Source organism: Octopus sinensis, linkage group LG18 (assembly GCF_006345805.1).
Source record: "Octopus sinensis linkage group LG18, ASM634580v1, whole genome shotgun sequence".
NCBI lineage: Eukaryota > Metazoa > Mollusca > Cephalopoda > Octopoda > Octopodidae > Octopus > Octopus sinensis.
In genome coordinates, this window is record NC_043014.1 from 6237913 (window position 1) to 6252345 (window position 14433).

A 14433-nucleotide genomic window follows, 5' to 3' on the forward strand; every position below is an offset into this window, starting at 1 on the left:
AAAGAAGAAGAAAAACCCATAAATAATAATAATAATAATAATAATATGAACTTCCAACTTGTTGTCTCTTGAGGTCTCTGGGTGAGACTTGGAACCAACACGTACAAATGTAAAGCAAAAGTCAAACAGAATAATAATAATAATAATAATAATAGAGTTAGGCAGAAGGCCAATAATTAGGCCTTCTACTATTATATCACCATATATGGTCCTTATGTATGTACTACTAATTATTGGATCTTAATGAGTGCTCAATATTTCAATATATGCTGAGCTGTTATATACTATCATGTATCTAAATGACTATTATATCTATTTTATGATTTCACTGAGGCATAGCAAGAGCTCAAAATACGTATGTTTTGGATAAAGCATCAGATGATACAGTATAATATCAATGAATGAATGACAAAAGGAGTTGCATAATTGCTTTCATTGGCTTACAGTCGTTTCTGCTATGAAATGCATTGTGCTCAGAGTGCTCATGTGCTCTCTTATAGCTTCCTCAGGGTTATTTAAAATCTATCCTTTCTATATATGTAGCTGCCATTTAACTGTTTTGTTACCATATTTCTCTCAAAAAATATTGCCTGTTTCAAATTTTGAAAATAATGAAAAATTTATTAAAATAATTTTTTCATTAACCCTTTCATTACTGTATTTATTCTGAGATGCTCTGCATTTATTTCAATTAGTTTAAATATAACAAAGAATTTAGTAAAATAACTTAGTTATTGTTAAGCTAGTGTTAGGAACATAAATTGTGATTAAAGTTTGGTGTAAGATATTAATTTAAAACTTGTGAAAACAAGATATTTGTACTCAGAGCCAAAGGTGGTTTCAGCCGGGTTGGTATCGAAAGGATTAAGAATTGTTTCTCTATTATATATATTTTAACCCTTTTGTTACCATATTTCTGTTGAGATGCTCTGTGTTTCTTTCAATTGATTTTAAATATAACAATGAATTCAATACAATAACTTCGTTATCATTAAGCTGATGTTAGGAACGTAAATTGTGACTAAGGTTTGGTGGAAGATTTTAATTCAAAACTTGTGAAAACAAGATATTTGTACTACAGAACCAGAGCCGGTTTCAGCTGGATTAGTAACGAAAGGATTAAGCTGGTGTTTGACACATAGATTAACATAGAATTTTGATGGATTTAATTCTGGTCACCTTGAAACTAGAATATTTTACAACCCAGTGTATCACAGAACCAAGGATGTCCTCAGGCACTTTGGTATCAAATGGGTTAAAAATATATTGCATACTAAATATTACATTTACATAAAGGAAAATGACACAGTGGTTAAGTGTCAAGCTCATGGCCATGAGATAGTGAGTTCAATCCTGGACCGAGCTGTGTGTTGTGTTCTTGAGCAAGACACTTTATTTCACATTGGTCCAGTTCACTCAGCTGTAGAAATGAGTCGCAATGTGTCACTAGTGCCAAGCTGTATCGGCCCCTTTGCTTTTCCCTTGGAAAGGCAAAGAGTGGCATGGAGAGGGGAGGCTGGGATGCATGGGGGACTACTGGTCTTCCATAAACAACCTTGCTCGGACCTGTGTCTCGGAAGAGGGGAACTTTCTAGATGCAATCCCATGGGGTACAGCTGGACATCCCACTTGTTCTGGGATGCATGGCCCAATGCTCCTCCATTTTCTGCTGTTTTACCCCCATTTTTCTCTTTTTTTTTTGCTTTCCTTTGTTTTATTTTTCCATCTTTCTAAAGTGTTTATTAGTAAATAAGATGGTTCTTACCTTATCTTTCAAAAGTCCTTGATGGCCGACAACTTCCTCGAAGATATGTTTGCCAACGTGGGCGTCGACTGCACTGAGCGGATCATCCAAGAGGTAGATATCTGCATCATTGTACACGGCACGAGCCAAGGAAACTCTTTGTTTCTGTCCTCCGCTGAGGTTGATACCCTGGTGAGACAAAAAATACACAAAAACCATCTTTTATCATTTATCATTTATTTGTTTCTGTCATTGGACTGCGACCATGCTGGAGCCAGTACTATTTTTTTAAAGGCTAGTGTTTATTCATTGGACTGCGACCATGAAGCACACCACATTGAACAAATCAACCCTAGAAAGAAGTTTCTTTAAGAGTGACACTTATTCACTCACAAAGCATTGGTCAGACCCCAGTGCTTTCGTAAAAGACACTTTCTCATGATTCCATGAAGTGGGACGGAACCTAAAACTACACGGTTGTAAAGCAGACACATTTAACCACACAGCCACGCTTGTCCTATGACAGTTTACCCCTTTATTCTTATACTTGTATCGGTCATTTGACGGTGGCCATGCTGGAGCACTGCCTTGAAGGGTTTCTTTAGTCGAAAGAAATTGACCCCCCCCCCCAGGGCATATTTTTTAAAGCCTAGTACTTATTCTATTGGTCTCTTTTTAGCGAACCACTAAGTTAGGTGGATGTAAACATGCCAACACCGGTTGACAAGCAGTGATGGGGGATAAACACAGACACAAAGACATGCACACAAGCATACATACACACACATATATACATACATATATATACATACATATATATATATATATACATACATATATACATATATATACATACATATATACATACATACATATATACATACATACATATATATATATATGACGGGCTTCTTTCAGTTTCCATCTACCAAATCCACTCACAAGGCTTTGGTCAGCCCAAGGCTATAGTAGAAGACACTTGCCCAAGATGCCACACAATGGGACTGAACCTGGAACCATGTGGCTGGTAAGCAAGCTACTTACCACACAGCCACTCCAGCACCTATGTAGATTTATTGTTAATTTGTTTTATTCAGCTCATCTTTTAATGACCTTTTACAAGGCCTCCAAACATTAATGGGAGAAGGGAAAGATCTTCAAACCAGAACCCTAATCCAAATGCTTATACCAGCATCAATTAATTCTTTTCCACTCTACAATTTTTTTTTTCTCTTTCAAGTGCTTAAGGAATGCCCTTCCAGAACATGAAGGAATTGCACGTGAAAGCTGACAACGATGCTTTTTCAAAAGAGAGGTATCTCTTTTACTCTTTTACTTGTATCAGTCATTTGGCTGTGGCCATGCTGGAGCACCACCTTTAGTCGAGCAAATCAACCCCAGGACTTATTATTTGTAAGCCTAGTACTTATGTGGGGACAAACACAGACACACAAACATATACACACACATACATATATATATATGTATACATATTTATGGCACACAAACATATACACACACATACATATATTGATATATATATATATATATATATATACACATACACATATACAACAGGCTTCTTTCAGTTTCCGTTTCCCAAATCCACTCACAAGGCTTTGGTTGGCCCAAGGCTATAGTAGAAGAGACTTTCCCAAGGTGCCATGCAGTGGGACTGAACCCAGAACCATGTGGTTGGTAAGCAAGCTACTTGCCACACAGCCACTCCTACACCTATCTTCACATCTTCTTTGTGGTTTTTAGAGTAGGGTCTCTCAACCCCTTTTGTAAGTGATATGTCAACAATCACCTCCCCCTCTTTTTTATCAACCCACCTCATCCCACTTCTGATTTATTTAGAAACTGGAAATTGGCACACAAGGGCTTTTTTTTTTATTTTTTTACTTCAAACACCTCTGGAAGTTTTAAACTCACCTTTTCTCCAATTTCTGTTTGATCACCTGCTGGAAGAATATCAAAATCTGAACGCAGAGCACATGCATCCACAATTGTGTCGTATTTGTCAGAAAGGGGCTTCTCGAAGAGAATGTTGTTTTTCACAGTGTTATTCTGTATCCAGGCAGCTTGGGGCACAAAAGCTATTGATCCCTATGAAAGCAAAAAAAAAAAAAAAAATTTAAATAAAATTAAAAAAACAGTTCTATATTTAGGAGATGAGGAATTATGCCCATGGGCATATTGGCATCACATCTATCACCCTTGATCATTTATTTATTTTTTTTTTTTTTGAGAGACTGGTAGGGTGAGGAAATGTGGAGGTTGTCCTGAAACAGAAATCCTGGCATATGAATGACTCCAACAGAGTAGATTTCACTAAAGGCACCCGTGAAGGCTATGCCAGGATTTGAACTCACAACACAAATAACTGGATCGAATATCACACAGCATCTATGCCATGCCCTAATAATTCTGCCAAGTCGACATCCAGAATGAGCACCTTTAATTTCTTTCTTTGGGCCCTTAAATTTTTGAAGGAATCCTGACATAAGGACTGTTTTGAGCAATTTAACTGTTTAGCATTGTTCAACTGGGACTTATTTTATTGACCCCAAAAGTATGAAAGACAAAGTCAACCTCGGTAGTATTTGAACTCTGAACATAAACATAATAGAAATGCTGCGAAGCACTTTGCCCACCAAGCTAATGGTTCTGCTAGCTCACTGCCTTGTAAATTTTCAAATTTTTGAAACAAGGCCCAGCATCTTCAGTAGACAGGGTAAGTGAATTACAGCAACCCCCACCACCCAATGTTCAACTTGTACTTATTTTATCGACCCCAAATGGATGAAAGGCAAAGTCAACCTCGGCAAAATTTGAACTCAGAACATGAAGACACACAAAATGCCACTAAGCTTTTTGTCTGGCATGCTAACGGTTCTGCCAGCTTGCCAACTTAATAATAAACCTTTCTGCTGAAGGCACAAGGGCTGAAATTTGGTGGGAGGGGACAAGGCAATTATATTTACCCCATTGTTTCACTGGTACTTAATTTATCGATCCTGAAAGGACAAAAGGCAAAAGTTGCCCTCAGCAGAATTTGAACCTAGAACATAGCAATAGGTGAAATACTTATTTCTTTACTACCCACAAGGGGCTAAACACAGAGAGGACAAACTAGGACAGACAAACGAATTAAGTCGATTATATCGACCCCAATGCGTAACTGGTACTTATTTAATCAACCCTGAAAGGATGAAAGGCAAAGTTGCCCTCAGCAGAATTTGAACCTAGAACATAGCAATAGGTGAAATACTGCTAAGCATTTTAACTGGCATGCAAACAATTTTGCCAACTTAGCAATAATGATAATAATAACAATTATTTCTACTCTAGATGCAAGGCCTTGAAAATTTTGGGGGAGGGGAAGCTAGTCAATTACATCAGCCCCAGCATGTAACTGGTTCTTATTTCATTGAAACCCCACCCAAAAAAAAGGATGAAAGGCAAAGTCGACCTCGGCGGAATTTGAACTCAGAACGTAGCGGCAGACGAAATACCTATTTCTTTACTACCCACAAGGGGCTAAACACAGAGAGGACAAACAAGGATAGACAAACGGATTAAGTCGATTATATCGACCCCAGTGCGTAACTGGTACTTATTTAATCAACCCTGAAAGGATGAAAGGCAAAGTCGACCTCGGTGGAATTTGAACTCAGAACGTATACCGCTAAATATTTTGCTTGGCATGCTAACGTTTCTGCCAGCTCGCCACCTTAATGATGATGATGATGATGAAGGAATATATTTAAAATAGCATCCTCACGTTCACTTGGACGGTTCCTTTCTTTTGTTTAATTCTCCAATAATGGTGGACATCAAAGAGCTCTTGCCACAGCCGACAGGACCAACAATGGCAGTGAGGCTACCCTTGGGTATCTCTAAGGTTATGCTGAAAGATAGAAAAGATGAAGTGAAATAGAAAATGAGTAGTAGGAGGAGGTGGTCTGTGTGGATAAAGTAGGAAAGTGGGAAGGGAACCATGTGTGTGTGAGTGGGGTGTAATACAAAGAAACGGGGATTTTTAAATATGAGCAGACACTTTACGAGTAGTCTGATAAAATCCAGACATGGCTAACCACATCGAATGATAGGAAGCATTTAGAATCATTGCGAGTAAGCAACTAAATTGTTCTCCCTTTGATTGCAGTTCTATATTTAAGAGATGAGGAATTATGTACCTTGTTTACATTATTTACATTTGACAGATATTTGTCCTCATCTTATTTGTTGTTAACACAACATTTCAGCTGATATACCCTCCAGCCTTCATCAGGTGTCTTGGGGGAAATTTCGAACCTGTGTTCTCATTTCTAAGGTATTTTTCAATGTTATTAGTATTATTATTATTATTCAGGTCACTGCCTGGAATCGAACTCAGAATCTTGGGGTTAGTAGCCCGCGCTCTTAACCACTATGCCACATGGAGGTGCAGGAGTGGCACTGTGGTAAGTAACTCCCATGCAGTTGATAATATTTTGTTGTGTGTGTGTGTGTGTATACACTTTTTCAAGGAAAAGGTTAATAAATATTTTGTTGCATCTTAGGAGGGAAGGTCATTACATTATTGATAAGGTCATGAATGACAATGAACGAACTTTGACAAACAACTAATCGACTGTTTAACAGACTGATTAAGCAAGCAACTGATAAGTCAGCTGACTATGTAGCTAACAAATTCACTAATAATAAGGAAGCGAAATAGAGCCTGTGTGTGTGTTCATTATTGGCATAAAGACCCTCCCAAGATAAAAAAAAAAAACAAAGTATGTTTCATCACATGAATTCACATCAAGAATCTTGCAAACCAAATACAACATGAATAAACATTTACTTTAGTAAAAAGTATTAAGTATTCTTTTAGTCTAGTGTAAAATTTTTTATCTAATATGTAATATAATATAAATATAAAATGTTTCTATGTAATATATAACAACATAAAAACAACAAATATTTATATATACAGGATCTTTACCTTTTGACCTACAGATTTAAGAAACAATGGCAGTAATTTTATTCAGCTGAATACACGTCATTGATTGGTTGAAATTACCGAAATACAAGAACTAACGTGAACTAACTTCGTAAATATAAGTTTTTCTCAAAAATGCTAGGAGTAAAAGATGTTTTATATAACACATTCTACCAGTGTCCAAAGTTTGAAAGTGTTTAGTTACAAAAAACTATTTTTAAAATCTGTCAGTCAAAAGGTTAAAGGTCTCAATTACATTTAACTACAGGTTGGGCCAAAAGTCACGCACCAAAGCATGTTACGTTTCATTTATATCAAATCATTGTTGTTACTCTTTACTCTTTTACTAGTTTCAGTCATTTGATTGCAGCCATGCTGGAGCACCGCCTTTAATCGAGCAAATCGACCCCAGGACTTATTCTTTGTCAGCCCAGTACTTATTCTATCGGTCTCTTTTGCTGAACCGCTAGGTGACAGGGACATAAACACACCAGCATCGGTTGTCAAGCAACGCTAGGGAGACAAACAGACACACAAACACATACACACAACACATACATATATATATATCATCATCATCATCATCATCATCATTTAGCGTCCGTTTTCCATGCTAGCATGGGTTGGACGGTTCTACTGGGGTCTGTGAAGCCAGAAGGCTTCATCAGGCCCAGTCAAATCTGGCAGTGTTTCTACGGCTGGATGCCCTTCCTAACGCCAACCACTCCGTGAGTGTAGTGGGTGCTTTTTACGTGCCACCCGCACTGGTGCCAGACAGAGCTGGCAAACGGCCACGAACGGATGGTGCTTTTTATGTGCCACCTGCACGAGGGCCAGGCGAGGCTGGCAACGGACACGAAACGGGGCGGTGCTGGCAACGGTCGCGAAACGGAAAGTTCTCTTACATGCCACCGGCACTGGTAACACATCTGCAATTTCCATTGATCGATTTCGATTCTGATCCTCACTTGCCTCAATGGGTCTTCACAAGCAGAGTTTCGACACTGGTAACACATCTGCAATTTCCATTGATCGATTTCCATTGATCGATTTCGATTCTGATCCTCACTTGCCTCAATGGGTCTTCACAAGCAGAGTTTCGGCACTGGTAGCACATCCGCAATTTCCATTGATCGATTTCGATTCTGATCCTCACTTGCCTCAACACGTCTTCACAAGTAGAGTTTTGTGTCCCAAGAAGGGAAGGTATGCATACGTAGGCTGGCTCCATCCCATGTAGAAGGCCACGGGTTGTGGACTCACTTGTCCTGCCGGGTCTTCTCGCGCACAGCACACTTCCAGAGGTCTCGGTCTCTAGTCATTTCCTCAGTGAGACCTAAAGTTCGAAGGTCGTGCTTCACCACCTCGTCCCAGGTTTTCCTGGGTCTGCCTCTTCCACAGGTTCCCTCAACCGCTAGGGTGTGGCACTTTTTCACACAACTATCTTCATCCATTCTCGCCACATGACCATACCAGCGCAAACGTCTCTCTTGCACACCACAACTGATGCTTCTTAGGTCCAGCTTTTCTCTCAAGGTACTTACACTCTGCCGAGTGTGAGTACCGGCATTACATATACATATACGACAAGCTTCTTTCAGTTTCCATCTACCAAATCCACTCACAAGACATTGGTCGGCCTGGGGCTATAGCAGAAGACACTTGCCCAAGATGCCATGCAGTGGGACTGAACCCGGAACCATGTGGTTGGTAAGCAAGCTATTTACCACACAGCCACTCCTGTTATTAATATTTTGAAAAGGAGAGAGAGAGCGATGGTGGGAGTGATGTGTGGAGTGAAGTGGTTTGATAAGAGGAGGACTGAGGAGTTGATATGGATGGTGGGGTTGGAGGAATCGGTGGAGCGGCTGGCAAGGGCGAATGGAGGGCAGTGGTGTGGGCATGTGTTGAGGAGGGATGAGGAGCATGTTCTGAGGAGGGTGCTAGAGTTTGAGGTAAATGGACCGCGAAAGCAAGGTAGACCAAGGAAAATGTGGAAGGGACAGATGGAGGAGGAAGAGATTGGGAGGGTCAGTTTGAAAAGGGAGGACGCCCAAAACTGGGCAAGATGGCGAGATAGTGTGAGGGTGGTTGCTTTGGTATTGAGGTAGATTAGGCCAACCCAATTAACAGGAACAAAACCTGGATTTAAAACACCGGATGATGATGTACAAAATACAGGTGTGTATTCGTCATTGTTTTACCTATTTTATTCAATTTTAGAAAAATTAAAGCAGGTCTTTGACAATTCTGGAGTGCAAAGAACTTCTTTTGTGCATGACTTTTGACCCACCCTCTATATACATCTGTGCGGGTATGCATGTCTATATATGTGTGTGAATGTATATATATATATATATACAGTCGTAGGAGTGGCTGTGTGGTAAGTAGCTTGCATACCAACCACATGGTTCCGGGTTCAGTCCCACTGCGTGGCACCTTGGGCAAGTGTCTTCAACTATAGCCTTGGACCAACCAAAGCCTTGTGAGTGGATTTGGTAGACGGAAACTGAAAGAAGCCCGTCGTATATATGTATGTGTATATATATATATGTGTGTGTGTGTGTTTGTGTATCTGTGTTTGTCCCCCTAGCATTGCTTGACAACAGATGCTGGTGTGTTTATGTCCCCGTCACTTAGTGGTTCGGCAAAAAGAGACCAATAGAATAAGTACTGGGCTTACAAAGAATAAGTCCCGGGGTCGAGTTGCTCGATTAAAGGCGGTGCTCCAGCATGGCCGCAGTCAAATGACTGAAACAAGTAAAAGTAAAAAAAAAATATATATATATACAGTCGCCATGATAGATCGTTAGCCACTACACACATTTTTTTCTCTCCTTTTTTTCTCTCTCCTTGTTTTTTCTGTGTCCCTTTCTGCAGAAGAGCGTAGGCTCAAAATGTAAAAGACTTTTTCTATTCCTGAGCGTTATACTAATACATCTGTTTGTTTTGTACACCACCTGTCTTCGTTTTTTGTTTTTTCGTGAACTCTCCCTATATATATATATATATATATATATATATATATATATATACACACACGTGTGTGTATGTATACATACCTGCATGCATGTACATGCATACACATAAAGCAATATATATATATATATACCAGCTGTGAAATGGGGGGGAAAAGTAACTAAAACAGTCACTCACTCTTCTAAGACATTGTTACTGCCTTTTTCCCAAGAGAAGGTTCCTTGTTGTATAGAAATGGCAGAATCTGAAAAGAGAACAAACATAAATTATACATCTTCTACATACAGTATTTAAATATGAGCTACTAACAGTTTCATGCCACGGTAACACAATAATTCTGCAGAATTATAGAAAATGTCTTGTCTCCACTTGAGGCTCAATAGACATGGTTGGTTTTTTAATATATATGGATGCAAAGAACCAAAGTACTTAGTAAGCTCCCTGCTTTGTGTTAGACTATTAGGAAGAACTATGGTTAAGTCTTAAGAACTATGGTTAGATTTTCTGAGCCTGGTGCAGCTATCTGGTTCGCCAGCCCTCAGTCAAAATCGTCCAACCCATGCTAGCATGGAAAGCGGACGTTAAACAATGATGATGATGATGATGATGATGAACTTGCAGATGCAAGTGATACCAATAGAAAGCACCACATACCAGATGCTAGCAAGTTTAAGGGGTCATCAGGAGAGAATGCACACCATGTCGGGGCCTTCCTCTCAACAGCGTCATTGTGCACTGCCCACCCCACTCACTAAAATGAGGCCCTGCTTGCTAAATCAACTGGTTATCAGGTTTCGTTCAACATTCTTCTAACCATTGCTCATTGTCACCTTTTAATCAAACCCAGTGGCTTGCCCTCTCCACTGCAGTCTCGATATCACTCATGGTGGAATTTGCTTTACCATGAGTTAGGCCTATCAATGACAGTCACCTTATAGAGTCCAACACGTCCTCTGCATCTGACTTTGGTTGGAAAATGCACCACTTTCCAGCCCATGTCATCACATTCCTCAAGGAGGTTTCCATAACGGTCAATCTTTTGAGCCCATGTGGCTTCCATGTTATCTTCATGAGGGACCATTTACTCGACTAGAGTTAACTTCACTATCATCCTGAAAACCCAAGAATTGCAGAAGTGGAGATGATGTTTAAAAATTAATCAGTTAGGAGAAGTGAAGAGAGAGAATGGATGTTTATTCCATTACTTAACCCTTTTGTTATTGTATTTCTGTTGAGATGCTCTGTGTTTCTTTCAATTAATTTTAAATATAACAAAGAATTTAGTAAAATAACTTAGTTATCATTCAGATAGTGTTAGGAACATAAATTGTGACTAAGGTTTGGTGGAAGATTTTAATTCAAAACTTATGAAAACAAGACATTTGTACTCAGAGCAAGAGGCAGTTTCAGCCAGGTTGGTATCAAAAGGATTAAGAATTGTTTCTCTATATATATTTTAACCCTTTTGTTACCATATTTCTGTTGAGATGTTGTGTTTCTTTCAATTAATTTTAAATATAACAAAGAATTTAGTAAAATAACTTAGTTATCATTCAGATAGTGTTAGGAACATAAATTGTGACTAAGGTTTGGTGGAAGATTTTAATTCAAAACTTATGAAAACAGACATTTGTACTCAGAGCAAGAGGCAGTTTCAGCCAGGTTGGTATCAAAAGGATTAAGAATTGTTTCTCTATTATATATTTTAACCCTTTTGTTACCATATTTCTGTTGAGATGTTGTGTTCTTTCAATTAATTTTAAATATAACAAAGAATTAGTAAAATAACTTAGTTATCATTCAGATAGTGTTAGGAACATAAATTGTGACTAAGGTTTGGTGGAAGATTTTAATTCAAAACTTATGAAAACAAGACATTTGTACTCAGAGCAAGAGGCAGTTTCAGCCAGGTTGGTATCAAAAGGATTAAGAATTGTTTCTCTATTATATATTTTAACCCTTTTGTTACCATATTTCTGTTGAGATGTTGTGTTTCTTTCAATTAATTTTAAATATAACAAAGAATTTAGTAAAATAACTTAGTTATCATTCAGATAGTGTTAGGAACATAAATTGTGACTAAGGTTTGGTGGAAGATTTTAATTCAAAACTTATGAAAACAAGACATTTGTACTCAGAGCAAGAGGCAGTTTCAGCCAGGTTGGTATCAAAAGGATTAAGAATTGTTTCTCTATTATATATATCTTAACCCTTTTGTTACCATATTTCTGTTGAGATGTTGTGTTTCTTTCAATTAATTTTAAATATAACAAAGAATTTAGTAAAATAACTTAGTTATCATTAAGCTAGTGTTAGGAACATAAATTGTGACTAAGGTTTGGTGGAAGATTTTAATTCAAAACTTATGAAAACAGACATTTGTACTCAGAGCAAGAGCAGTTTCAGCCAGGTTGGTATCAAAAGGATTAAGAATTGTTTCTCTATTATATATATCTTAACCCTTTTGTTACCATATTTCTGTTGAGATGTTGTGTTTCTTTCAATTAATTTTAAATATAACAAAGAATTTAGTAAAATAACTTCGTTATCATTTAGATAGTGTTAGGAACATAAATTGTGACTAAGGTTTGGTGGAAGATTTTTATTCAGAACTTTTGAAAACCTGACATTTGTACTATAGAGCCAGATCCGGTTTCAGCCACGTTGGTATTGAAAGGGTTAAACTCATGGAGTAAAGCATAGTTAAAGGGTTATGGCTTTGCACTCATGAGTGTAAGATTGTGGTTTTAATTCTTGGACTTGTGTGGTTGAGCAAAACACTTTATTTCATGTTGGCCCAGTCCACTCAGCTGGCAAAAAGGAGCAACCATGCCACAGACTGATATCCTGTCCAGCAAGGTGCGGAATATATTTAATAATATTAACTCATTCTATTATAGGCACAAGACCAGAAAATTTCGGAAAGTGGGTGAGTTGCTTACAACATCCATATCATCCCTAAAAAATGAAAGGCAAAGTCGACCTCTGCAGGATTTGAACTCAGAACATACAGATGGACAAAAGGTTGATTAGCATTTTCTCTGATTCTTATTTCTTTATTGCCCACAAGGAGCTAAACGTAGAGGAGACAAACAAGGACATTAAGTCGATTACATCGACCCCAGTGCGTAACTGATACTTAATTTATTGACCCCGAAAGGATGAAAGGCAAAGTCGACCTCGGCGGAATTTGAACTCAGAACATAACGGCAGACGAAATACTGCTAAGCATCTCGCCTGGTGTGCTAACGTTTCTGCCAGCTCGACGCCTTCTCTGGTTCTGCCAACTCACAGCTACAATTCATGGCAATAATAAAGGCAATTTAATCAAAATTAATTAATCTACCCTATCAGGCACCATCCACCCTTATTGGTGTCTACCCTGATAGTTACTATAATTGATTATCTTAACCCTGGAGGAATGAAAAGTAGAGCTGATCCCAGCAGTATTTGAACTCGGTATCAAAGGATGATGGAAATATACATCGTAAAGAATGACATAAAGTGGGAATTCTAACAGTTATAGCATTCCGTTATTTTGTCCCTCTTGCAGAAAGTGAGGGAGAGTACCTGGGTAGAGCAGGGTGATGGGGGCTGGAATTGTGGGGAGGATGACAAAGAAGATGACTAGCAGTAGTTGTGATGATGATGATGATGGTTAATAGTGATGGTGGTAATGATGGTGATGGTGGTCGGCACCATTGTAAAAGTGGTGAGTATGATGATGATGATGGTATTTATACAAACTTATTTTGGAGTCGTAGATGACATTGTCAGGATCGAGATCTTCAGCATTTAAGAAATCATTGATACGTTTCACAGACACCCAGCACTGAAAAGATGAAGGGTATAAATGTATATATATATATATTATATAACAAAACAGGAAAACGAAAATATTTTTGGTATGATTTTTTTTCCTCCATTACACATGTTTCATTTGCTAATAGGAGTTACTAGGATTTACACGTCAGGAATTTCCTATCAGAAATTCTTCAGACAGAGAAAAATTTTTTTTTTCGTGCATGTGTGTGTATGTATATATATGTATGTATATATTCTGAGACCCCCTTTGGTCACAACACAGACCATAGGATTGATTGCACCTAGAAAGTTACCCTCCCAGGCACAAGTCCCAGCAAGGTTGTTTATGGAAGACCAGCAGTCGCCCATGCATACCAGCTTCCCCTATCCAAGGGAAAGGCAAAGGGGCCGATACAGCTTGGCACTTGTGACATCGCAACTCATTGCTACAGCTGAGTGAACTGGAGCAACGTGAAATAAAGTGCCTTGCTCAAGAACACAACACGCAGCCCGGTCCGGGATTCGAGCTCACAACCTCATGATCGTAAGCTCGATGCTCTAACCACTGAGCCATGTGCCTTCACTATGTATATATGTATGTATATATGGATGGATATATATTGTATATTATATATGACTGACCAACTGACCCTTCAAATGATTCTTCCTCTAGAACAGCGGCTCTCAAACATTTTTACTTATGGACCCCTTAAACTCCTATTTCATTCAAGTGGACCCTCACATTCATTTGATGTTTTAAAAAATTCTTTTTTTTTTTATAAAAAAATTGTTAAAATATTTCACACATTTTATAAGTAAAACCAATTTACTGTACATACATTTTAACAACAAAATCTTGTGTGGAGTCCGCCACGGGTCATATGGACCCTGAGTGAGAGCCACTAGTCAAGAA

At 38.4% G+C, this 14433-nt stretch overlaps 1 protein-coding gene across 1 annotated transcript in view; it reads right to left on the reverse strand.

The window, feature by feature from the left end:
* The window catches only part of LOC115221788 (multidrug resistance-associated protein 1-like), a 114046-nt gene that overhangs the window by 36865 nt on the left and 62748 nt on the right, over positions 1–14433 (reverse strand). The window contains 6 exon segments of the mRNA XM_029792018.2: positions 1766–1933; positions 3680–3853; positions 5532–5554; positions 5557–5657; positions 9894–9960; positions 13464–13548. Coding sequence (XP_029647878.1) covers positions 1766–1933; positions 3680–3853; positions 5532–5554; positions 5557–5657; positions 9894–9960; positions 13464–13548 — 618 coding nt within the window.